The sequence below is a fragment of the Haliotis cracherodii genome, unplaced genomic scaffold, assembly GCF_022045235.1.
Source record: "Haliotis cracherodii isolate W230 unplaced genomic scaffold, xgHalCrac1.p SCAF_6, whole genome shotgun sequence".
Lineage (NCBI taxonomy): Eukaryota > Metazoa > Mollusca > Gastropoda > Lepetellida > Haliotidae > Haliotis > Haliotis cracherodii.
This window is the reverse complement of record NW_027266319.1, coordinates 31,558,814-31,585,854: the sequence shown is the minus strand read 5'-3', so window position 1 is coordinate 31,585,854 and position 27,041 is coordinate 31,558,814. Positions and strand designations below refer to the sequence as shown.

At 41.4% G+C, this 27,041-nt stretch overlaps 1 protein-coding gene across 4 annotated transcripts; it reads left to right on the top strand.

Moving 5' to 3' along the window:
- The first annotated feature begins 106 nt into the window (after window positions 1–106).
- LOC139445639 (queuosine 5'-phosphate N-glycosylase/hydrolase-like) lies at window positions 107–25,104 on the top strand. Of its 4 annotated transcripts, none has more exons than XM_071226821.1 (10): window positions 107–137; window positions 11,208–11,342; window positions 13,569–13,663; window positions 15,119–15,251; window positions 17,107–17,256; window positions 18,262–18,385; window positions 20,416–20,530; window positions 22,110–22,180; window positions 23,392–23,459; window positions 24,619–25,104. In XM_071226821.1, the coding sequence occupies exons 2-10, from the start codon at window positions 11,238–11,240 to the stop codon at window positions 24,781–24,783; spliced, it is 1,026 nt and encodes a 341-aa protein (XP_071082922.1). In that variant the 5' UTR covers window positions 107–137; window positions 11,208–11,237; the 3' UTR covers window positions 24,784–25,104. The 4 variants fall into 4 exon arrangements, with proteins under 4 accessions (XP_071082922.1, XP_071082920.1, XP_071082919.1 ...); XM_071226819.1 differs by lacking the exon at window positions 107–137 and adding an exon at window positions 4,672–4,728; XM_071226818.1 differs by lacking the exon at window positions 107–137 and adding an exon at window positions 4,695–4,997.
- Window positions 25,105–27,041: the final 1,937 nt, after the last annotated feature.

Below are 27,041 nucleotides of genomic sequence, written 5' to 3'. Positions count from 1 at the left end.
ATGACAGAGCGTTTTGCATTTGCAGTAATTTCCATGACGGGGTTAGCTTGACATATATCGTCTAAGACTTGCGTAATAGCCGATGCAAAGAATGGAAGTGGAATTTTTCAAGCAACAGTGACAGAGTGGTTTTCCCAGTAGGTTTGTGACGCAGCTAAACTGTTTCGGCAGTTGATTTGTTTACCGCTTTGTTTTGAAAGTTACAGTACAATTCACGACAAGAAGTTTGGAATAATGTCTGTTGGTTTCAATGAGTGAGTGAGTTGGGTTTAACGCCGCTTTTAACAGTATTCCAGTTAAATCGCGGCGTGTCAGCTTAATGTGGGAGGAAAGCCCGAAGTGATGCAGGTCTCGGACGTTTACGACTTCGGTGAAACACGGGTATGGTGCTGACAAACCTTGAAACATAATCGGGGCGAACCGGGATTTGAACCCACAATCATAGGTTTCTGGCGTGCCCAAGGGACGCAACCATGCACAGCGAATCGCGGTGCCTTAGACGACTGGGCCACCCGTGCCCCCATGTGTTTATGAATCACTATCAAATAGTGATGATACCAGGTGAGCGTATTCTGCCCCACCGGTCGTAACCGTCATAAACACCTGCAAAGGTAAGTCAATTGTTCACCTTCCACATTCGCACTGGAAAACTGGACTTTTATAGTCAGTTAACTCCCTTGCCTCGGGAAGATGGTCCACAATAGATAGACCGCATATGTTAACAATGAAGACCATATGTATGGAGAAAATTCATGGTTGTATATATAAAGTGACAGCAGTCCCTGTAAAGAACGGAACTTGTATCTCTTGGCCCTAGACTAATACTTAGTCCCAGGAATAAAGTTATCCTATTCAAAAATAAATTTCTACAAAATAAAAGAGAAAATCCAAATGGAGATCAGAACAATATTTAATTCAGACTAGATTTGCCAAATCATTATAAACCTGAGTTGGATTCCTTTTCTTATTTGTGCTCTTGTGTCTTGGAGACGAACTACCCTTTGCTCGTGAAGAGCAGCTTGTCTGCAGAGGTTTCTATCACTATTGAATAATGAAAACAAAATTAAGAATTATATCAGGAAAATTATTTAAGAATTGAACGTCAGTTTGGATGGGTTCATTGAAGTGTGAACGATTTAAACTGTGTGAACCTCCGAGCTTGCGAAAATAGAAAATCAAGTTGATCGTAAACACCGATCGAGAATTCGGGGAAACCCCCGAAAGTAGTTCCGGCAAAAGTTCACACGATCAATTTCACAAAAAAATTGTTCACATCGTGTGAACTTTTTCTGTCCGTTCACAGGTGTGTGAACTCCAAATATCAGATCACGTGACTACCCCTTCAGCCAATCAGCATGAAAGAAACAGCGTAAACCTCAAAGTATGAAATTATTTCGGTATGAACCGCATGTGGCAATGATATGTAACAGCATGTGAAACGTGAACAAATTTCATGTGCGCATATAGTTAAAGTAATGCAATTTTAAACAATGTCACAGACATTAATTACGCATTAAGACTATTTTATAGTTATAAATGAAAGAGACTCACATATATATGACACATAGTCAATGAAGGGTTACAGAGGTTGGATACAATGGATAAACACACTTTCTAGGCTTCAGCCAACTCAGTCCCAGTTTCTTTTGAAATAGCCGCCATATAGGAACCTATGGCATGAATTACCAAAGTCAGCTCCCTGGAAGGTAAATGATACAGAGGCCTGATTAAGGTGTAACCTTTGGGTATCTTCTACTGGGCCACCTTGCATAGACCGAGCAACTCCACTCTTCATTAGAGTGAGTGAGTGAGTTGGGTTTAACGCCGCTTTTAACAATATTACAGTTATATCGCAACGTGTCAGCTTAATGTGGGAGGAAAGCCCGAAGTGACGCAGGTCTCGGACGTTAACCACTTCGGTGAAACCCACGAGCACGGGTATGGTGCTGACAAACCTAGAAACATAATCGGGGCGAACCGGGATTCGAACCTACAATCATAGCTTTCTGGCGTGCCCAAGGGACGCAACTCTGCACAGCGAACGCGGCGCCTTAGACCACTGGGCCTGCCGTGCCCCCCACAGAGTCCACCGGTTCTACGATCACGGTTCCTTTGCCCAACACGTACACTACTTTGACCCTAACTTCACCAAGACGGGTGGTAGAATAGGCCCGATTCATGTCAAGCCCTTGGCCAGATCAATGTTTGTTTATTTTGTTATGTGATATTCTATTTGGGCTTTGAATGCTAAAACTATTGTGACCATGTTTGCCTAGAGTCTTAAGCCAGAAGTCGGTGGCTCATGGACCAACCTGGTGATGTCAGCCACTGAATGTTGTGTCTCCCATTTCTTGTTGTGGAACGAACCACTATGACATTATATTTGATAGACAAATACAGCTATTCATGTTGTATTTGCCGGAGTATAACATCCCTGTAGCCCTGGTGTCATAGACTGGATGCCTCCGCAACATCGTCCTTGGCACTCGATGGCGGGTGGGGATCACGGGTGCTGAATACTATTATCACATCATTTCTCCAAACCAAAATTCTGGTTAATTGAAAATCAATACCCGTCGTCATGTGAACTCTTTGTCATCTGATGTAGATGTATCTCCAGATGTTGTTACTTGTTAGCCAAGGTTCATAGTTATATCGGGCCGGTCAGGTAGCCTAGTGGTTAAAGCGTTCGCTCGTCACGCCGAAGACCTGGGTTCGATTCCCGACATGGGTACAACATGTGAAGCCCATTTCTGGTGTCCCTGGCCGTGATATTGCTGGAATATTTCTAAAAGCGGCGTAAAACCATAATTATATCATCTACTGATTGAAACCCTCTCAAACTTTATCGTTTTGCTGTCTCCAAGTGAATTCAGAGTGCCGGCGGAGAAGTGAAAAATGTAGCACGTTTCCATAATGGTTCACTTCTTAAAATCGTTGAATGTGCACGGAGACAACAATCTGTCAATCTCCAACAGCTTGTTCACACCCAGGTTGTTGTTTCAGTGTACAAATCTCTGAACTCGAGAAGAGGAATTGTTCGAGATCGAGCAATGTGTCTGTCTGACATGACAGAAGACGAAATTACTGCATCATTATGAAGTCATGAGTTTCACTAGAATAAAGGCAATCAGTAACCAATTACACCTCTATGCGTCACTTCGCAACATGTTTGGTTGGAGCTTTTGTAGGAATCATATGAAAAGTACAAACGTGTTAGTCAGTTCAGTTTGACTAGGGTAGCCTGGCAGTTAAATCGTTCGCTCTATTCGAAAGAGCGATGTCTCAGGGTAGATTAACCAGCAGCAGTCCAAATGAAGAGCGCTCCTATCACCCTTTGAAAATGAGTCACGCCACAGAGGACAGAGTGGCAAATCCACACAGTTTTTTGTTTTAGTTTGTTTGTTGTTTAACGCCACACTCAGCAATATTCCAGCTCTATGACGGCGGTCTGTAAATAATCGAGTCTGGACCAGATAATCCAGTCATTGGCATGGACCCACGCAATTGGGATACGACGACATGCATCAACCAAGTCAGCAAACCTGATCACCCGATCCCCATAGTCGCCTCTTACGACAAGCATAGTTGCCTCCTACGACAAGCATGGATTGCTGAAGACCTATTCTGCCCCGGATCTTCACGGGTCAAGTCCACATAGTCAGTGATGCAGGTCCGACACCTTTGTCCTATTGAGACCACGGTACGTTGAAGAAGGCCTGGGGAAAGGCTTCCATATCCGAGGAATGATCAGCCGGAGTTCCCGCAACGTTGTTGGAATTCGGAAGACGTCGCAAACGTCGTTCCATTTCATCTCTGACATTACGCCTGTATCGGAACACGGGTCCCCTATGTCGGATCGGTGAAGAAGGAAACGTATGAAGACGAGCCTCCTCCACTGACCTGTCGTCCACCGCCAGCACAGGTTGTCTCTTCACCACTGGAGACGTTGATGTTTTGTCATCAAGATTGACCTTCAGGTTTGGTGACCCGTACGGATACCGTAGATACATGTAAATATTTTCGTCGACGTCTTAAATATTCGGACGGTTCTCGCAAGTACGCCTCTGTTAGGATGGGCCGGGCTGAGAGATTTGCTGTCTGGAACAAAAGTGACGTTTTTTTCTGAACTCTGAGCTCCCGAAGATTGCTCAGAGTGGCAATGATAGAGGATTGGATATCAGATATCGGATATCTGACCATTTTTTGAGAGTTTTTAGAGCAAATTCTCTTCTTGCAAAAATCATATGCAATGGTGGCGACAGATGTAGTTGGTAAATTGCGTTTGTTCGAACGTTTTCAAAATCACACCCTAGTTCAAATCCCAAAACCCTTAAATCCACGTCAAAATACTATTGTATTTGCGTACTTTATACATACGGTTGCTTTGGTTTCCCACTGACAGCATTCCTTTAATAGATTTTGTTTTATAGCAAATATGTCACCTGCTGTAGATCTAAATATGATTAAAAACAACACTTAAGAAAGAATGAAAAGGAAGTTTCTGTAGAGTCAGCAATAGTGTTTATTAATAATATTATTAAGCTAGCGTTCCCTAATGTTGATATCACGCTTGTGATAAGATAATCTCCAAAATCGTGAACGTGAACTGGGATGGTTGGTGGTGAGGCCGAGTTGTGGTCTAAGGGAGATAACTCTAACAAGGCCCGACAACATTACTGGTGAGGGTTCCAAGTTGAGTTAACCCTGGAGAAAGTGAGGCTACTGGTGCGTGCAGGTATTGTGAAGATAGATCTGTCTACCGTGCACAGATACCTTGAATCGCGTGATAGGAAATCTCGACTTCTAGAACTGATAGTTATATATGTATACTCGCGGGTTCTTACGGCGTCACAGGTCGCATCTCGAGGACACAATTTCAGTCACTGTCAGTGGGACAGTTTCCTCACTGTGTCATAAGCAAGGACTTGCAACACACCTGTCGGTCCACTCGAACAGTGACAGTCGCACACAGATTCTGATCTTACAGGCCGCAGGTGAGACAAGAGTTAACGTTAACGCATTAGTTAGTGTTATCATGTAAATGACCTGCAGATACACCCCATATGGACGAATTGCTGGTTGTGTTATATGCTGTCTAGGGGTCATATTTATCGTGTTTTTAGTGCAGAGGAAAGTTCAGTTGTTTTAGGGAACCACCTGGCTCCTGGTGTATTTTTTCTTGCAGGAAAGTCATTTAATATTACATGATAAATCAAGGGCCTTGATCTACGTAGTAACAGATGCTTGTCACAGTGCATCTATAGTCTAATGAGTGAGGTGAGTGAGTATGGTTTTATGGGAATCGAACCCAGGTTTTCGGCGTGACGAGCCGACCGCCCCTAAAGTCTTATGAGTGGTGGGATTCCCAACATAGGTACAATGTGTGAAGCCCATTTCTGGTGTCCCCCGCGGTGATATTGCTGGAATATTGCTATAACCGGCGTAAAACAATTCTCATTCACTCACTTATGAGTAGTGGGGATAGCCAAGGTGTAAGGAGTTGACTAGTAAGTCTTGTCCGGATTCTACACCCCAATGGGTACAATGTGTGAAGCAATATTGATATAAGTGGCTGTAGACCCAAGGGAGTCATAAAAATAATTGTTTTGTTTCCCCAAATAAAATAAAACTGAAAAAAAAACACAAGATTTTCCCGGGGCTGTTTTAATGAGTTGTCAAACTTTTAGGTATTGTCAATTTTTCAGTCTACCAGTCTAGGTAACCCATTTATTTAGGCCATCTTTATTATGTTTATATACTGTAAATAAATCTAGATGAGCTTATCAGTGTATGTCCAACCAGGCAGAAGTAATATACTGAACAGCATTGAAAACGCACCACCATGAAAATGGATGTACAATGTATTTTTATCGAGGCTTAAGTCATATGACGAAGCATGAAGAAGAACAGCTCGTCAAAACACATTCCTAAATTTTTTGTGAGCGAAATCACTAAAACGCAACAAATTGCGTGCACATCATGGAAAACGTGTTTTGTTTCACGGGAAGCATGCAGAATAGAGCTGTAAAAGACAGACTTTTAAAAAGCCACATCACTTGTTGCTGCAGACGTAAAGGGTACTGACACAAGAAATGCCAAGATTAACAGCAAAGGAACGTGAAAGTGCCTTGGGCATGTTTCAAGTTGGTACGTCAAGTAGAGTCGTTGCACAACGGTTTCAATGCCATCATTCAACATTCCTCAGGCTACTGAGCAGATACCAGCAGCAGGAACCACCAGAGATCGACCACGTCCAGGTCAACGTCATGTATCTACACCACGTCAGGATCGCCATATTGTTCGTCGACATCTTCGTGATCGTACACTTCTGCTACCAGGACTGCAGCAACCGTACAAGGCCGACGGAATTGATCAGTGCTGACACCGTACGTCGACGTCTCCGCTCAGCAGGGCTATACGTGTTCGACGTCCATATGTTGGACCCATACTCACTGATCGACATCGAAATGAAGTCTGCGTTGGGCCAAAAGGCATCGTCATTGGAGATTGCGGCAGTGGCATGGTGTGCTGTTCTCTGATGAGTCCCATTTTCATTTACGGAATGCTGGCGGTCGACTGCGAGTGTGGCGTCGACGTGGAGAACGTTACCACAATGACTGCGTTGTACAGACAGATTGATGGAGGGGAGGGAGTGTCATGGTGTGGGGCGGCATCAGTCATAACAATCACACAATCACACGATGTTTGTCGTGGAAGAGTTAATGCCCTTTACTACAGGAATAACATATTGGCAAATCACGTCATCCCATTCTTTCATCAGCACCAGGATATGCACACCTTCCAGCAAGATAATACAAGAGCGCACACTGCACATGTTTCAACAGTCCCTAGCGAACAATAATGTGCCTCTGCTTCCATGGCCAGCCTTGTCACCCGATCTATCGCCAATTGAACATCTATGGGATTACCTGGGTCAACGCCTTTCGCATCGTCCGCAAGTACAGAACCTGAGAAAACATTGAAGATACACTACGTCAAAGAGTGGAATGCCCCAGAACACTATTCGCAGACTCTTTTGATCAATGAGAAGACGTTGCATGGCCTGTTTTGCTGTCAATGGCGGACATACCAGATATTGACTTTTCATTTTAGCCCTATGTGTCTTCCTTACACTGATGACGTAATTGTAATTACTGTGTGGTATTCCTGTTTCCTTTGTTGTCTTTCTTAATAATCTGTCTATGTCTGTTCTAATCAAAATCGGTCATTGCTGAAGTTGTTTTTGTAATATTTCAAGATTTATTGCTGGTGCATTTTCAATGCTGTTCATTATATATGAGATTTAACTTTTTCAAGCCTCCGGGGTAGAATAGGTCTTCAGCAACCTATGCCTGCCATAAAGGGAAACTATATGCTGGTCATAAGAGGCGACTATTGGGATTTGGTGGTCAGGTACGCTGACTTGGTTGATGCATGTCATAGATCCCAATTGGGTCGATGCCCTTGATGTCAATCACTGGATTATGTGGTCCAGACTCGATTATTTACAGACCACTGTCACATAGCTGAAATATTGCTGAGTGTGGCGTTTAACAACAAACAAACAATCAAGCATAATTCACATGTGTTATATCTAATATTCATTACAGTCTGTGACTTGAGCCACTAGTCCGAAGCCAGAGTCTAATAAAACTTATATTGGCTGTAGGGGGTGGTGGGTTAGCCTTGTGGTTAAAGTGTTTGTTCGTCACGCCCAAGGCCAAGGTTCTATTCTCAATATGGGTACATTGTGTGAAGCCCATTTATGGTAATATTGCTGGAATATTACTGAAAGTGGCATAAAAACACTTTCTCACTCACTCATTTGATCTAGTAAGCTTTGTTCATTAACTTTAAAATCTACTGAAAATGAAGTCAAGTTACAGGTTCGGGCAAGTAGAGTGAAAATGTTTTGGCTCAGACTGTCATTACATCCGTTAGATTTTACTCTCTCATTAGCAATGACTCTGTCTTCTTGTTGAGACTTCTTCTGTTTGTGTCCTGCAAACAAATTTTGCATTTTGTTTCATGGGAGGTGACAAGGTAATAACTATCAGGCCATATTTTTGCAAAACTTTGTGGATATTACCATATTCGACATAATAAGCGCCCATGGCGATATTTGCTAGTGATGTATTGGCTAGTGAACAGTCCCAATTAGCACCCTTCCAACAAATGTTCAAATGATCAATGTACACAAGACTTATTTATTCGTGTATAATACGCACTCGTGTGTTATATGCACCCTTGATTACCGGCTTTCAAATTCTAGAAAAATACGTCTGTCCTATACAATTCACACAGACTTTTCATTTGTATCATTTCAACTAGCATAAACCACAAAATTTACGATCTTTCAACTCTTTCACCATAATTATATTCTCCCTTATTTCTCATTTTGTGAGCGCCCTGGGCGCTTATTACGTCGAATACAGTACTTTTTAAAAGTCATTTCAGAATAAAACATGAATTGATATACATTGATAAGTATAATTTAATGCCAGGTTTAGGATTGCAATACATTGTCAAATCATACAGCCCTAATAGAAAGTCTTTGATAATAGTGAGTGAGTGAATGAGTGAGTGAGTATGGTTTTAAGCCGCTTTCAGCAATATTCCAGCAATATGACGGCGGGGGACACCAGAAATGGGCTTCACATATTGTACCCATGTCGGGGAATCGAACCCGGGTCTTCGGCGTGACGAGCGAACGCTTTAACCACGAGGCTACCCGACCGCCCTCTTTGATAATATTGTAACAGACCTATTTGAAGAGCTGTGTCCCTTACGTGTGTCAAATGATTGTAGGTTTGAATCCCTGATGTACCCTGCAGGTTTGAATCCCTGATGTACCCTGCAGATTTGAATCCAGGATTTACCCTGCAGGTCTGAATCCCAGATGTACCCTGCAGATTTGCAGATTTGAATCCCAGATTTACCCTTCAGGTGAATGCCAGATTTTCCCTGCAGGTTTGAATCCCACATTTACCCTGCAGGTTTGAATCCCACATTTACCCTGCAGGTTTGAATCCCACATTTACCCTGCAGGTCTAAATCCCACATTTACCCTGCAGGTTTGAATCCCACATTTACCCTGCAGGTTTGAATCCCACATTTACCCTGCAGGTTTGAATCCCACATTTACCCTGCAGGTTTGAATCTCAGATTTACCCTGCAGATTTGAATCCCACATTTACCCTGCAGGTTTGAATCCCACATTTACCCTGCAGGTTTGAATCCCTGATTTACCCTGCAGGTCTGAATCCCAGATTTACCCTGCAGGTTTGAATCCCTGATGTACCCTGCAGGTTGGAATCCCAGATTTACCCTGCAGGTTTGAATCTCAGATTTACCCTGCAGGTTTGAATCCCAGATTTACCCCGCAGGTTTATATCCCTGATTTACCCTGCAGGTCTGAATCCAAGCATCACATAAGCTTTCCACCCACATTTAGCAGACTCATTTAATTGACCTGTGAAGATCCGCAGTAGAATAGGTCTTCATCAACCCATGCTTGACATAAAAGGCGACAACCGGGTATTCTTAATGTAAGAGGTGACTAACGGGATCAGATGGTCAGGCTCGCTGAGTTGGTTGATGCACGTCATCATATCCAAATTGCGTGGATCGATGCTTATGATGTCAATCACAGGATTTTCTGTTTCAGACTCAGACTATTTACAGACCGCCGAACCGAATATTGCTGGAATATTACTGAGTGTGGCGTTAAATAACAAACAAACAAACACTCATTTAATCTAAATTGGATTAGAAAATGTTTTTCAAGTGTGCCTCAGCACAGAACCATGAAACTGATAATAATACATCCTAGACAAGGCCGAAGGCCTTCGGCGTCATCTGCTAGTTTGTTTGTTATCATTATTAGTTGCATGGTCCTGTGGCCACAGTACCCTCTTTAGATGTTAAGTGTTCATTTAGAAGAATAATTTTCATCCATTCCACCAAGGCTAGCTAATAAGCAGTTGTCATTTTGAAAGTTTCTCCCCTTCCTTTTCTTTGAATATGCTCACACCCTTTTTTATTTCAGAATACCCAAATTTATTTCATGATTCATACTGAGCATTAATGATGGTCATCAATTTCCATGTGTTTATCACGTTTATTTGTGGTTTAATATATTAGTCGGTACTGTCATGAGGTATTGTTGTGAACATAATAAAATTTCTAAGTGGGCCCCTTCAGGCAGCAAAACATAGCTAAGCATGCCATTATGAGTTTAACCATGCTGTTGGCACTGTGATACAAGGAACACTGAGCCCTCAGGAGACTTGGTCTATCATCATGAGTGGGACTATGATGGCTCAAGTTACTGCGATGGATGATGATGATGCTATCCATATGTTGATAGATTGAACAACTCAGTTTTCAGTACACGTTGACTTGGGATGCCATGTTAGCATAGCAAGCTCTTCACAGCGATAACCCGTTCGCGGAGCTCTCTATACACCGGTCAAAACTCCCCACTGTAATAGGTAGCCCCAACCAAGCTTGGAGTTGAACTCTCAACAGAATGACCGTTATGTTTACAAACAAGTGACGACTGTCGTGATGCCGAATACACTTACCGCTGCTAAATTACTTTCTTTGTTTGTCAATTTGAATTTCTATTTCGTTAAAACTTTAATCTTTAATCGATATAGTAAGAATGTAAGCGAGAAGTTGGTTGATTTTCCGTTAGTCTGCAATCTCGAACCAATCTGATTATTAAAATAACAAAGTAAATTCATCTGGAAAACATGGTCAGTCGTAAACCTTTTCAAAATGAAATATGATGGCATTTCCAAAGACATAAACAAAATTATAAACGTTACTACATTTGGGGTTAGATGGCAAATTTCAAGATTCTTGTAATGGCTGCGCCCACACTGGTGGCAGCAATGTTACCGAGAGTGTAACGAAGGTGTCACATGCTGGGAAGGAGCTTGGTTAGCATAGAATCCAGGGGCAATCACTCTAGCTGGCTTATACGATATAGCACTTTTCACAAGCAGAGATATGGAACAAGTATGAACCTTAAACGAACAAGAGTGTTTGTTAACATTGCACACTACAGTTACCAAAGATCTAGTTAAACAAATTCTAATGAATGCCCTTGTCCCACAATGTGGAAATATTGATAATACTAAGAAAACTCTATGAAATTGTTTGACTGATCTGCTTATGTTTGGTTCTGGTGATTTCAGATTCCAGCAAGTGTTAGGATTGTGTCTTGCATGATGTCAGGGGCACTCTCACCACGGGAGTCAGGGAGGTTTATAGCCGAGACGAGCAAAGATGTGACAGTCAATCCTGATGGTGTCAAGAAATGTGCTAAACATGTGAGTGTTTAAACTTTAAATGATTGGGTATTATTCAGTGTTCCCGCTGGCTTTTGAAACTGCCAGTCCTTGTGGACTGGCAACTGCAAAAATTACCTGACCCCCCTAATTTTTGTGAGTCCCAACTTTCAACAAATAAAAAACCTATGAAAATTACTTGGTTTTAATTATTTCAACATCATGTTCAATTAGGTCTTTGAAAGGCATTTAGAAGTGATTCACATAAGAAAGAGGATATATGGATGTCAACTTCTTTATTATTACAACATTTCGGAGTTTTTTCATTCACCTGATGAAGGAGTAAGCATATACTCCAAACGTTGTGTTCCTCATAATAAAGAAGTTGACATCCATATATTCTCTTCCTTATATATATCATGTTCAATGCAATGAAGTAATTACGTTACATCTGCAAGTCATTCACACAAATTTCAGTCACAATTTTCTTTCTTTTTTTTTAATATTTTGAGACTAAGTCGCTTCAAATATATATTTAACCTCTAAGCAAAGCGAAATGTTATTTCTTTGCACTGAAAAACCCTGATGGTAACAGACAAGCTGACTTCATTCGAAAAATATACTTATATGAATGTCACCTATGTTTTTGTCAAAGATTTATAAGGTACTTTATTTGCCGGTCCACAGGGACTGGCAGTCACAGGAATTACCGACCCAAGCCTAATTTTGCCAGTAAAAAACTGGTAATTACCGGTAATTATTGTTTGAACACAAATCCTTTTCATACTCTGCACCAGTACTTAAAGTACTCACGGAAATGAAAAAGAACTTTTTTTCTCAATTTAAAAATCGACACAAAGTGTTACGTAGCTGTAAATACAAAATAACAAAACAACTCGAAAAGTACTAGTCTGGATTTGCTAGTTTGATCTCAGTGAACAATACAAAATGTACTTAACAGGAGGTAATTTGTCGGCACTTTCAACATTCAAAAATAAAACTAAATCCAAATTGACATAGCAGAAACAGAGTATAGGCATTACGCACCTGTTCTCACCTGTCATCAAGGTGTCATAGGTCACCTTGATCTACTTACTCCTGGTTATGCCCTGTTTCACAATAGTCTGTTTTATTCACATTTTTACACACTTTTACGTGTAAAAAGGCATAAAAACATTTGAAACGCTGTATTTGTGCCATGGCCCAATTAGTACTAATTTAGTTGTTTGAATATTTACATATTTTGTATATTAACTGCAATAATTTAAGATCTGAGGTCGAAAAAACAGGTTTTTTTCATTTCCGTAGGTACTAAAGGAACAAACTGCCACTGCCACTGCCACTTTCTGTTTGCTTGTAAAATACTTGCTCTACTTGCCAAAGTCAGTCAGCAAGACTGTTGGACTCATAGGACATTTCATTTTAGTTTTTCGCCTTTTGGCAAGAAAAAAATATTTCAAAAAGGAAATGATATTCATAAATAGGAGAAATGTGTAAGAAAACGATCTTGGTAATATCGTGACAGATATGTTATCATGTAGAGTAAGAGAGATGTTAGACAGTTACCCATGCCAAACCTTCAACAATGCAAATAAACTTCATGACGGTATAATCCAAATTCCCACACTCTCCAACAAAGACTTTTTTGTTGATGGATGCTTACATTTATGATTTCTTTGTTTGCTGTTTCTCGCCACACTCGGCAATATTCCAGCTATATGACAGCAGCCTGGAACTAATAAGTGTGGACCAGGTAATTAAGTGACTGACATCATGAGCAATGATCTGTGCAATTGAGATTCCGAACATAGCATGACAGGTGAGCTATAGTACCGGTAATGTGAAAGAATACTGTGGTCCTTAACCTCTTTTGAGTACTGTATAAACAGACCCGTGAAGATTCCGGGGTAGAATAGGTCTTCAGCAACCCATACTTGCCGCAAAATGCGACTGTGCTTGTCGTAAAAGGCGACTAACGGGATCGGGTGGTCAGGCTCGCTGACTTGGTTGATACATGTCATCGATCCCAAATGTGTGGATCGATGCTCATGATATTAATCACTGGATTGTCTGGTCCAGACTCGATTATTTACAGACCGCCGTCATATAGCTGGAATATTGCTGAGTGCGGCGTTAAACAACAAACCAACCAACCAACTGTATAAACATTTTTTTAACTGGACAAATATGTGTGTATTTGTTTAAAGTTAATATTTCCTAATTGAGTAACGTCAGAGGGCCATGTCTGATGCTTGCCATCTGCTCCAGGTGTATGAGGAGGTGAAGAAGACGGGGTATGGGGTGAGATCCTGGAGGGAGAATGAACTGCACCCTAAAACAATGGACGAGGCAGCAGTGAACTGGTATGTAGATGCAGTAACCAGAAAAACACTCTTTTGTTTCCCTCATTTCCAGATTTGTGTGAACTCCCCACAAAGTGTACCCACTTTGTCATTTTGTTCAATGTTGTTTTGTCTAATTCCTCAGTGTTTGAAGCTAGTCCTGTTTCAATATGTTTCCTATGTTTATATATTCTGTCAGTTTTATTGGGGCACGGGTGGCCCAGTCGTCTAAGGCGCCGCGATTCGCTGTGAAGAGTTGCGTTCCCTGGACACGCCAGAAACCTATGGTTGTGGGTTCGAATCCCGGTTCACCCCGGTTATGTTTCTAGGTTTGTCAGCACCATACCCGTGCTCGTGGGTTTCACCAAAGTGGTAAACGTCTGAGACCTGCATCACTTCGGGCTTTCCTCCCACATTAAGCTGACACGCCGTGATATGACTGGAATAGTGTTAAAAGCAGCGTTAAACCCAACTCACTCACTCACTGTCAGTTTTATTGATTCCAATTGTGTGAAGACAGACCAAGAAAAGGTAGAAAATCTAAGAAAGGTAGAAATTTGCATGGTTGCAGGATGACTCAATAAGAAATACTACATGTCAGCTTTGTGTAAAAGCTCATGGGAGATCTAATTCAGTGACAAACCTAAATTCAAAACGCATACCTTTAGGAGACATGCTAATGGCAGTAATCACAAACAAGCTATTGAGGCTAAATATGTGACATTGGACATTGTTGCAGCATGACATTGCATCTGAGAAAGATGCCATGCAAAACACTCTGTGTATCGGTGATGTTACTTGTGGACTGTAATTCTGCATCAATAACCTGCACATTGGGTTGTAAGTTGTAGGTGGTCTCTCAGAGTGAGGACCCATACATTTTTAAGATGACCCCATGTATTTATGCTGAAGGGGACCCTGTCGCCACTTGATCAGTTTCTTGGCAGAAAACATCTTCCCGAGGCAAGAGAGTTAACTGACTATAAAAGTCCAGTTTCCACTTCCCGAGGCAAGAGAGTTAACTGACTATAAAAGTCCAGTTTCCACCCTTGCCGAACTAGGCTGGTATTATGGAGTTACATTTTGGCTGGACTAACGAGTCTATGCATAGTCCAATCAAATTTGTGCAGCGAAATCGAAATCCAGTTAGTAAACTTTCATGCAGATTTCGGTCGATTACATGATTTGCAAAGCAAGAGCACTGCCAACTTGTTGTCAACAGATATTTTCCAAATCTTATTCTACAAGTCTATTGGTGAACTTATGGTCTGCGATTTTAAAAAAATATTTTTTTCAAGCTTTCATAGTGACGACTTTGAATTAGACTCAAAATGGCAGTAGTGCTCTTTTCCAGAGCAGATTTTGAAAACTGTACAATGTTTCTTGCCTTGCGCACAACCAGACATGTCATATTGACCATGTTGACGGGGGATATGAGTATTTCATGCTTGTTGTACTGTGTGTTGCCTCCTGCAGGGTGTTCGTGGCGGATGCCCTCAACTTCTGTTTCTGGTCCCAAGACCCCAGCAAGAAGTACTACGTGGACTACAGAGGCAAGAGGTGGACTGGCTACTGGTGCCTGTGTGCAGCTCTCAACAGGGCCATTGAGGTGAGGTCCTGTCTGTGTTGGTGGAGAAAGGGGGAGACGTAGCCGGGGATTATATCATCAGTGCCTGACTCCCCATGTTTACAGTTACATTTCAAGGACCCCATTCCACAAAGCGATCTTGGCGCATTGATGATCATAACTCCCATACTTTAACAAAACAGGGATTTACCAGGACCTGCTCAGAGACAGTTATTCAGACCTAAGTCTGCAGCAAATGTATATAAAAATTCCCAATTTGGAACTAAACATTTCCCAATTCTTGTTCCAATGTATTAATATATATAACCAATAACTAATATTATGGCTTTGTAGAAGTAACCTGTATTCACTTATAACAAGACCAATAAATAGGAAACAGGTATTCATTCTTGTCTTTTGTTATTGTCAAAATGCAATCACAAAATACCTCTATTATTTTCCCAGTTTCCCTGCCCCATCACTTATTTATGAATCCAAGATAAGTCCCTGCAAAGACTTTATGGCGGTCATTGCACAAAGATCACTTTGTAGAACGGGGTAGAGGTCTGAAATGTTAGCTCGGCATTGGAACATGACCATGGTACTAGATGTTTTGCATTCAATAAAATTTGCACCCCAACAGTAGTAAGACTTCACAAACCCCATTTTCCAGTTGATGAGGCTGATTTGTAACTGCTGCGTGTTCATTTGTTGATTGGATAGAGACCAAAGTCATGAAGTGTGTGTGTGAGTGTAATAGGTACCTTATAAGGTAAGGTAATATTAATAATACCATTCATTTAGGGCTGGGATGAGTCCAAATTTACTACCCGGGTACCTGACCCCCTATTTACCGACCCTACCCGGGTAGCCACTGTAGGTCTGAAGTGTTTGGTACATACCGTATTCTACGTAATAAGCGCCCAGGGCACTCTCAAAATTAGAAAAAGGGGGCTCTTATTAGAATATTATTCTGGTAAAAAAAAAACAGAAATGTTTATATACGACATATATATTTTTCCAGAATTTAATTGCCTGTAATTAAGGGTGCATATAACACATGAGTGCGTATTATACGCGAATAAATAAGTCTTGTGTATATTCATCAATCCGAAGGGGTGCTAATTGGGATTGTTCACTGGTCAATATATCAGCAAATATCGCTGTGGGCACTTATTAGAGCGGGGCGCTTATTACGTCGAATACGGTAATGTCCAATTGAGAATTGTTTTACTGTAGCCCTGGTTAAAACTATTAAGATACACATATAAAACGATGATCATGCATACACTAAAGTCAACTGACTATTTACCTTAATGATATATTTACCTTACACATATGTAAGTCAGAATGGATAGAAAGTGTGAACATTGGTGACTTGCAGTATAACCATGTTGTTTTGTTGTCATTAAACAATATATCACGTGACTAACCACAGGTCCTTCTCAGGACCAACCCGACTTGAGTACCTGTGTTACCTGTCTAGGCCTTGCATTAATTCATTGCACTTTCAAATACCTGGGGGTGCGGTCGGGTAGCCTGGTGGTTAAAGCGTTCGCTCATCACGCCGTAGACCCAGGTTCAATTCACGACATGGGTACAATGTGTGAAGCCCATTTGTGGTGTCCCCCATCGTGATATTGCTGGAATATTGCTAAAAGCGGCGTAAAACCATACTCACTCACTCAAATACCTGGGCCTACAAACTAAATTCTGGGGATTGGTCCCGACATTTAATTATGGTAAAGAAAATTGAGGATGGCCACAATGTTTAATCTGGCTGATAACATGTCCTCATGCCAGAATGTATTGGTATGTTGTTATACAATATTTGCGTTCCTGTATCCCATTGCCTGCATGTATGCCAATGTATGTATCGGTATGCTGTATCACCCAGGAGGGTATCCACATCACTGACCCCAACTTTTATGCCAGCATCACACAGGATCAGCTAGCGTCTGTGTTCCGGTCTGAGTCGGAGATGGACATTCCGCTGTTTCAGGAGAGACTAGACGTTTTGCACCAAGTGGGTCAAGTCCTGATACAGGTAACTCTCTCAATAACACCAGGGGCTACCCTGTCTTCATCTTTCAGTAAACGTCTCGGGGCAAGGATGGCCCAGTCGTCAAAGGTGCAGCAATACGTCAGACCTGCATCACTTCTGGCTTTCCACCCACAATAAGCTCGATCACAGGTGGTGATGTAACTGGGATACTGGTCAAAGCAGTGTTACACCCAACCCCACTCACATACTCCGTAAATGACCTCTGTTCTCTTTGTTGTTTAATGCCGCACTCAGCAATATTCCAGCTTATGATGGCGGTCTGTAAGTAATCAAGTTTGGACTAGACAATCCATGCAATTTGGATACGATGACATACATCACCCAAGTCAGCGAGCCTGACCACCCGATCCTGTTAGATGCCTCTTATGACAAGCACAGTCGCCTTTTACACGAGCATGGGTTGCTGAAGACCTATTCCACCCCACATGTTCACGGAGCCAGTAAATAACCAACATCACTATTTATCATAAAGCAGAAGGTCCAGAGCATCCCATGGTGGTCGGAAGAAGCGTCTAAAGAAAAACAGGTGGTCAGACTTGGCAACTTTGCTGCTCGTGTCTTGGTTTCAGGAACTGTGTTGACAGGTCAAGCGACAATATACCTGGAACATTTCTGACTGTTTATGACCACATTAACTCACTCATAACAAAGGGATTAAAGCCTTGTTAGCTAGATCTAGTAAAGGACAGCAGTGATCACAGGGTTCTCAGTCAAAGTTTCCTTTATTTGAAAAATGTACATTGTAAGTCACACAATGACAATTCTGACACTAAATTAATAATTATACATGTAGGCTGCCTTTGCACAGGTTTCCCGTTGCTTGTTACCCGAAACTAGTTATTGTTTCCCTTGTTAATGCTGTAGCAGCTTCAACGACTTGAAATGTCGCCTCCAGCTTTGTAGTAAATCAGTTACAAGAAGTGGAGGAGGCACAAATATTTCTGTGACTGTGCGGATGTAGTAAGATGTGACTTTTTCCCATGCCAGAAGTACGAGGGCAGCTTCAGCAACTGTGTCAAGAAGTGCAATGGCAGTGCCAAAGATCTTCTCAACCTCATTGTTACAGAGTTCCCTCCCTTCAGAGATGAGGCCGATTATAATGGGAAAAGAGGTAAATAATTACTTTGTGATTCATAGATCAGGGTTGTTGACCTTATAACAGTGAACTCCTCATAACGCATGGCCTGGCACCCAAGACCAACAGTCAGCACTACAACATTAAAAAGTTTTAACACAAAACATAATATTTTACTCTTGTGCTATGGCCCAGATGAAGATTTGGTTAAAGGGGAGTTAGGATGGAAAACCTGACAAATGTGGACCGTATGGTCACAAGAAACTGAACTTATTATTTGAAAAATGAAATTGTATACTTTTCCATGCCATTATAAAAAACTAACATGATTGAATGTTGATGTGACCTTAAAACATGACACAGTTGGAGACATCTTCCCGAGGCAAGAGAGTTAACAGACTATAAAATCCACTTTCCACCCTTGCAGAACTAGGCTGGTATTATGGAGTTACATTTTGGCTGGACTATCGAGTCTATGCATAGTCCAATCAAACTCACGCAACGAAATCGAAATCCGGTTCGTTAACCGTCGTGCAGATTTCTTTTGATTGCAGGATTTACAAAGCATGTGCACGTACAACTCGTTGTCAACAGATATTTTCCAAATCTTTTCATGTTTTTAATCAAGGTGCTCGCGTGATTTGATGCACTTTGCATTGTAAGACCCGTTTTATCACAACATAGATCTTGATTATCGTTCAAGTCATCTTGACTGGGCACCACCATTTTGTTTGAAGCAAATGCAAGTAAAACGAGAGGTGGAATCTGATTGGTCCATAGGCGAGGCATAGAAGGAACATAACTCATAATAGCGACTGGTGGAGCCACATTCGAGCTTCCAAATACCAGCCTAGTTTGGCAAGGGTGGAAACTGGACTTTTATAGTCAGTTAACTCTCTTGCCTCGGGAAGATGGGTTGGAGTGAGGTCAACATTTTCTGAGATGGCTGTCACTCCTGTTATCATATAGAGAGTAAGTGTGGGGTGTTTGAAAAAGTGAAAAAGCATACAGTTTCATTATTTTTATCAGGACTTCAGATTTCTGAGGCATGTTTAAAAATGCAACATTGAGTGAAGTTATTTATCATGGTTAAAACAGGACAGCGTGGAATGGACTAGATAGGGTTCCTAGAGGGTTATTTTGGTATGAAAAGACCTAGTCTTGATACCATGTGTATATTTCTATAGTATACAATTCAGCGACCCTTTCTCTCCCCCTGGGAGCCAGTTAGGTGACCTTGTGCATTCTTGTCACAAAGAGACCAGAGTTTGATTCCCCCAATGGGTATCAAGTGAAACCGATTTCTGGTGTCCATTGCTGGTAAGATGCCGGCCTATTGCTATAAGTTGTGTAAAACCTACTCATCCTCAATCACATGACTTTCAAGTCTAGGTGAAAGTGAGGGGTAGCCTAGCGGTTAAAGTGTTCTCTCATCACACTGATGGCCTGGGTTCAATTCCCCTCACAGGAACAATGCGTCAAACCCATTTCTTGTGTCCCCTGCCATGATGTTGCTGTAATAGTACTAACAGCAGCATAAAACCTCACTCACTCACTCACTCACTCACTCACTCACTGAGGTGAAGGTGGAAGTAGTGAGTGAGTGAGTGAGTTTGGTTTTACACCGCTTTTGGCAATATTCCAGCAATATCACGGCAGGGGACACCAGAAATGGGCTTCACACATTGTACCCATGTCAGGACGAGCGAACGCTTTAACCACTACCCGACTGCCCCTTGAAGGTGGAAGCAGCACAGATGTCAAAGCATCTTACTTATGACAGGGGTCCATCTAGCTCACTGTTTGTATCCATGCACCAAATGTATTAGTTGAATTCATTGGTCAGTTTCTCATGAAGCAAAATATGAAAAAGAATGTTATTTTCATAGTCATTAAACAAAAGCACAAGATTTTAGTCAAAAAACATTTTTAACTTGTTTAAATATTTTTTTTAGACCAGACTTTTCCATGAAGAAAAAGAAATCAATTGCTCTCATTTAATGATGCAATGGTTTGCTGCTGCAACAGGTAACAGCTACATGTATTTGTTTTGTTGATGATTTCAGTGTCTCTCCATAAGCGAGCGCAGATCCTCATCGCTGACGTGTGGGGATGCTGCGAGGGCCAGGGTCTGGGGACGTTCCACGACATCGACGTCATCACCATGTTTGCAGATTACAGGTAATGCTGACTCCATTGTTGTCAGACTGACTGTCTTCTCATGGCTGAAATTCACCTTACAATGAGCAATTTGAAAATGGATTGATTAATTAAAATTTTTTATGAAGATGCTCGAAATTGTGACTTAACACAAAATTTATTGATGTTATATCTACCTGAAAAGGTTCTTGCTTTGATTCATACTCTAAAAGGAAACATTTACACAAAGGATTTTCGACAACATATGTCAAACTGTAAATCATTAAATTGATGCATCGTGTGAGTGCTGACACTCAAAATGAAATAATGAGAGCAGCCCAACCTTTCAAATTAAAAATAAATAAATCATCAAACAACACTTAGACAGTTGATGCTGAGTTCCAATTCCATTATATGGTGTGGGATGAAATATACTGTTTCCTTTCTTCTCAAACTTTACTTTGTTACTCATTCGACATGTGATTTAACTGTCATTAAATTCCAAATAAGGCATATGCAAATAAGGTACCATAAGTCGTCGTCTATACAGCGACCCCACGTATAAGGCGAACCCCTGTACAAGTCTTTAAAATCGATGCTAATTTATATACATATATAAAGCGAATCGGAATTAAGCACGTCACCAGCACATACACAATCTTTACATCTGAAAAAAAACGAGTTCCTCTTCCGCAGAAAAAGTTACATCGTATCCCTTCAGCGAATTCAGGGAAGGAACAGATCGTGACATTTAAACTTTGTCCATACAAATTTGAAATTTTACATAAAACATCATCAGACATGATGATTTACTGATTAATTTGTATTGCCTGTTCTGCTAGGCATGGTTTCATATGCAGATATTAAGATTACCGTGTGTATTGTCTCGTAGACTATGCCAGAAGCAGCAATGAGCTGTGCACAGTAGATCAGTCAATGGACGAATATTTTGAAAGTTGTTACATTTGACAAGGAGGCCAACAAGCAAGAGGCTGCTAGCTGCAGTGATGACTGTCATAACCGCTTGATAAATTTGTGTAGACTAACTCACCATTGACACTTGACACAATAAGAAACAGAAAATCTGGCATTCAGTTACCAGTGCATTTTCTTTTTGGAACTTATTTATGTATGTCATTGTTTCCAGCATGTGCACTGAACAATAAACTCCAATATGTCCAGATAATAATGCATGACTTTATTATGCAAGCAAGGAACAGATGCATCTTTTGTGTTAGTTTCAAGCTCATGTTTAATATCATGATTTACAGCATCTACCTGTCAAGGGAGTGATTTAGTCCTGGTGATGGCAGTAGTGTTAATTTTAGGTTAGAATAGGTCTTCAGCAACCCATGCTTGTCATAAGAGGCGACTAACACGATTGAGTCGTCCGGCTCGCTGACTTGGTTGATGCATATCATCGTATCCCATTTTCATTGATTGATGCCCTTGATGTCAGTCACTGGGTTTTCTGTCCAGACTGAATTATTAACAGACCTCTGTCATATAGCTGGAATATTGCTGAGTGTTGCGTTAAACAAAAAACAAAACAAACTTAGACAGGGATGGATTACAAAGTTTCCTGGCGACATCCTGCAACTGGTATCACCTCTCCATTCAGGGTGCCACAGGTGCTGGTGTACTTCGGGGCTCTCCAGTACTCACACGCTCTCATGGAGCTGCTCCGCAAAGGTAAATATGTCATAGCCTCACGTGTTAAAGACTAGAATCTAGCTACATGACTAGAATTTACCTATGTGACCATCTTGCAAATATCCAAATGTCTGCTGGCTGACCTGTAGAGGCATCATGACATCAAAGTGTTTGTTATCACATCACTTGCTTGTCACGTCACAAATGATCCATGTCACCGTCGAGTTACCCTACTGCTATTCTGATGGCAGTCACAAGGTAGCGTGAATTGTTAGAAACAATAAGGTCGCTGAAATAGTTCTTTTGAACTCGTAATGATATATTTGTTCCATATGTAAATAGCTGGATGTGTGGACTTTACGAACTGAGTTTTCTTGTACATTCCTTGTCCGTCTTGTGATGTACTAGTTCATTCAGCTCATGATATCCTGTACAGCCTGCTGTCGACACCTACAACTCATATTCTAATATGCTTCGCTAAAAGATTAAGAGCACCGACTGTACTTCGTCCAGCGATAAAGTACAAATTATGAGTTGATGGGCTGACGTCATGAGGCTGTTTGAACCACCTCCCCCGTGATCTAACAAAGCCTTGGTTCATCGTTCTATTATTACTGTCTATCAAGATGCCACATCCACATCAATTATCGATTGATGGAATAGTTTCTTTAGATTTGTTGAATAATTAAATATTATTCTCTGGGAAGAAATATGGCAATATGATGTCAACCATGCCACAAGGTTATCCCAAACATATTCAAATCTCTGTGAACATGCCATAGCAATTGTTGATGGCAGGTGTTGGTGCCCAAGGAAATATGTTTATGTTGCTCAGGACATTTTGCAACATATATGATAAATAGTAATGTCTCTTTCATCTTCCTTGGACATCCCCAACACGTAATACATGTATCTGGAAGATGAGTTTTTTAAATATATTTTATTTTAGTTTCACAGTACATATATATGTGTTTGTAGTTTTTGCAGACTATATGGCATTACAAATATTCACTCACCTGGGCCCCGTTCCACAAAGCGATCTTAGCGCTACGATCATCGTAAGCCTATGTTAAAGTATGGGAGTTACGATCATCTTAGCGCTAATATCGGTTTGTGGAACGGGGCCCTGCTTAAAAATATGTACTTGTCAGCTCTATACAGGCTCATGCAATATGTTTGTTGATACATATTTGAGTCTCCACTGAAACTGGCTCCTTGTTCACAGTCATCTGTCATTGTTTGTTGTGCAGACACCCTGATGAAGAATGGTGATCGTCTGGAGGTGGAGATCCGAGGTTGCAGTATATGGGCTACGGAGGTATGTTTTTAGTGTACATTAGAGTTGCGAGGTATTAATGGTGTTTAGTATCAATACCTTCAGTTATTTGTTGTCCCTCAGTGCCTCAGAGATTGTTTGGTATTAACGCATCCAGTTCTTCATTGTTCCTCAGTGCCTCAGAGATTGTTTGGTATTAACACATCCAGTTCATTGTTCCTCAGTGCCTCAGAGATTGTTTGGTATTAACGCATCCAGTTCTTCATTGTTCCTCAGTGCCTCAGAGATTGTTTCGTATTAACACATCCAGTTCATTGTTCCTCAGTGCCTCAGAGATTGTTTGGTATTAACACATCCAGTTCATTGTCCCTCAGTGCCTCAGAGATTGTTTGGTATTAACACATCCAGTTCATTGTTCCTCAGTGCCTCAGAGATTGTTTGGTATTAACACATCCAGTTCATTGTTCCTCAGTGCCTCAGAGATTGTTTGGTATTAACGCATCCAGTTCTTCATTGTTCCTCAGTGCCTCAGAGATTGTTTGGTATTAACGCATCCAGTTCATTGTTCCTCAGTGCCTCAGAGATTGTTTGGTATTAACACATCCAGTTCATTGTTCCTCAGTGCCTCAGAGATTGTTTGGTATTAACGCATCCAGTTCATTGTTCCTCAGTGCCTCAGAGATTGTTTGGTATTAACACATCCAGTTCATTGTTCCTCAGTGCCTCAGAGATTGTTTGGTATTAACGCATCCAGTTCTTCATTGTTCCTCAGTGCCTCAGAGATTGTTTCGTATTAACACATCCAGTTCATTGTTCCTCAGTGCCTCAGAGATTGTTTGGTATTAACACATCCAGTTCATTGTTCCTCAGTGCCTCAGAGATTGTTTGGTATTAACGCATCCAGTTCATTGTTCCTCAGTGCCTCAGAGATTGTTTGGTATTAACGCATCCAGTTCTTCATTGTTCCTCAGTGCCTCAGAGATTGTTTCGTATTAACACATCCAGTTCTGGATTGTTCCTCAGTGCCACAGACAGTGTTCGGTATTATCACATCAAGTTCTGAATTGTTCATCAATGCCTCAGAGAGCGTTGAAATCAACACATCCAGTTCTTAACTGTACCTCAGTGCCTCAATGATTGTTTGGTATTATCACATCCAGTTCTTTATTGTTCCTCAGTGACTCAGAGATTGTGTTTTCAGCTAGTGTGTGAGGAAGCAAGACGATTGAAGGAAGCGGACACTGACAGCTCGGACCTACAGATCAACTCCATTCTTATTGACGAGTTTCTATGGGACTACAGACGAGCTCATGTTCAGGAAACAGATTCCATACCATATCACAAAGTCCGCTGCATTTATTACTGATAAGAAACAGAGAAAAGATCACCTTGACTTTGTTGTGATTTGTTCGCATTTGTTCTATAGATTGTGACATATTGGAACAAAGAAACCAGGGTTCTGGAAGAGACACACTGGTTGTTGGGAGCAGACAAAGCCATATCCTGGAACAGACTTAATTGTAGTCAGGCACAATGCAACCTGTAGATTTCAGGGACCCATCCCACAAAGCGATTTTATCACTAGGATGTTGTAAGTCTATGTTAAAGTGGAGTTGTGATCATCTTGGTGCTAAGATTGTTTTGAGGAACGGGGCCCCGCAGTTTAAAAAAATTGGTACAAAAATGTTTAAAAGGGAACTATTTAACAAAGGCAGGAAGATATACAAATATTTGTTATTATTGTTCTTGCTGTTGACTGATTTGTGTATGTATAATAAAGAAGTTATCATCCAAAACAATACTCCTTGTTATATCATAACTTAGTCATCCATCCAGCACTGAATACTTGGTCATTAAAATCTCAGTTCATTGCAGTCTCAGGACCAAGTAGTTTGAGTGAGTGAGTGAGTTGGGTGTAACGCCGCTTTTAACAGTATTCCAGTTATATCGCGGCGTGTCAGCTTAATGTGGGAGGAAAGCCCGAAGTGATGCAGGTCTCAGACGTTTACCACTTCGGTGAAACCCACGAGCACGGGTATGGTGCTGACAAACCTAGAAACATAATCGGGGCGAACCGGGATTCGAACCCACAATCATAGGTTTCTGGCGTGCCCAAGGGACGCAACTCTGCACAGCGAATCGCGGCACCTTAGACGACTGGGCCACCCGTGCCCCCCCAAGTAGTTTGAAAGTATGAGCATGCAATGTTAAGTGTGCCTCACAATCCCTGAACCATATTGTTTTTCCTTCTGCCCAGCCCCTACGTTAATGCTGTAGGCCTAAATGAAGTCAAGATTTTTCACTGGTTGAATGTCCTATCTCACTGAGGCTCCATTTCAATTTAAATGGAGATGTTTGTTTCTATCAAAGATATATTTTACTTATGTTGTATTACAAGTTAACTTCTCATGATTCCATTTTATTTAGACGTATCTGAAACATAGTATAAGACGTCTATATTTTTGTTTTTCCTCAAACAAACCGTTATTATGTTCCTTTGGTCATGGGAATATCCATACTGGTAAGTGTACCTGGTAGTTGGTGAACAAGTGAAAACTTTCACTGACTGGGCCCGAGATATTGCGAACAGATTGTTATCCTTCACATACGAACAACTTATTTCTATGTCATCTGTCAAACCATTACACTGTTCACAATAGCTTGATCAACAGCTTGGGCATGAAAGAAAGCCCCCAAATCGCTGCAATTTGAAATTTGCCATGCTTTCTCCCCAGGCATAGTAACGGAAGTCTAATTTAACCCCGTGAAAGCGGATGGCCTAGTCGTGTAAGGCACAGCAGTTTGCGGCAGAGTTGAATCCAGTGGGCACGCCAGAAACCTGTGATCATGAGTTCGAATACTGGTTCACCTGGATTATTTTTCTAGGTTTGTCAGCACAATGCCCGTGTTCATTGGTTTCAACAAAGTGGTAAACATCTAAGACCATCACGTTGGGCTTTACTCCCACATCGCGATGGCACCCGTGATATACCTGGAGTTTTTAGCAAAGATTTCAATTGTCTTGATTACTGGGACCGCCTTCGTAGTCTAGCGGAAAGAGCATCTGCCAGGACAACTGAAGGTCGCTGGTTTCCTCCTCCCCCCCCCCCCCCCCCCCCCCCTTGTCATTCCAAAATACCTTAAAAGGTGGTACTAGTTCTTAAGAGGATAAAACAAGGATTGCTCGGCTCGGAGTCTGTATGCTGTGTTTGAGTGGGGTTGCCATGTTGCTGAGTGGTACCTCAGTGGGCTTGCTATAAAACCGACTTTAGCCTGTACAAGTCCAAACACGCACGCACACACGTCGCTATGTAAGTGCAATATTCTCGAACACGTTACAATCAGTTTCACCTCACCTCACCTCACCTCACCTCACCTCACCTCACCTCACCTTGATTATTGCTAGAACACCAAGTATGACCCATTGAGCTTAATACAGGGTTTTCTTCAATTTTCAATCTTGTTGAAAAAGCCGGGCTATGTATTCCATAGATGTGTTAAATGGTTATGTCCTAACAGTGAAGAACACGAAGTGGGCATAAAACCCCATTTGTCTACATACATGCGTCCTGCGGTGAATCATTATTCCAGATATCGGGCTTTCCTCCCACATTAAGCCGACAC

What these genes read in the sequence shown, in the direction of transcription:
- LOC139445639 (XM_071226821.1), top strand. Translation starts at nt 11,238, where the DNA reads ATGATGTCAGGGGCACTCTCACCACGGGAGTCAGGGAGGTTTATAGCC. An exon ending in TGGGTCAAGTCCTGATACAG is followed by an intron (nt 17,257 to 18,261) that starts GTAACTCTCTCA and finishes TTCCCATGCCAG; the next exon opens with AAGTACGAGGGCAGCTTCAG. An exon ending in CGATTATAATGGGAAAAGAG is followed by an intron (nt 18,386 to 20,415) that starts GTAAATAATTAC and finishes TGATGATTTCAG; the next exon opens with TGTCTCTCCATAAGCGAGCG.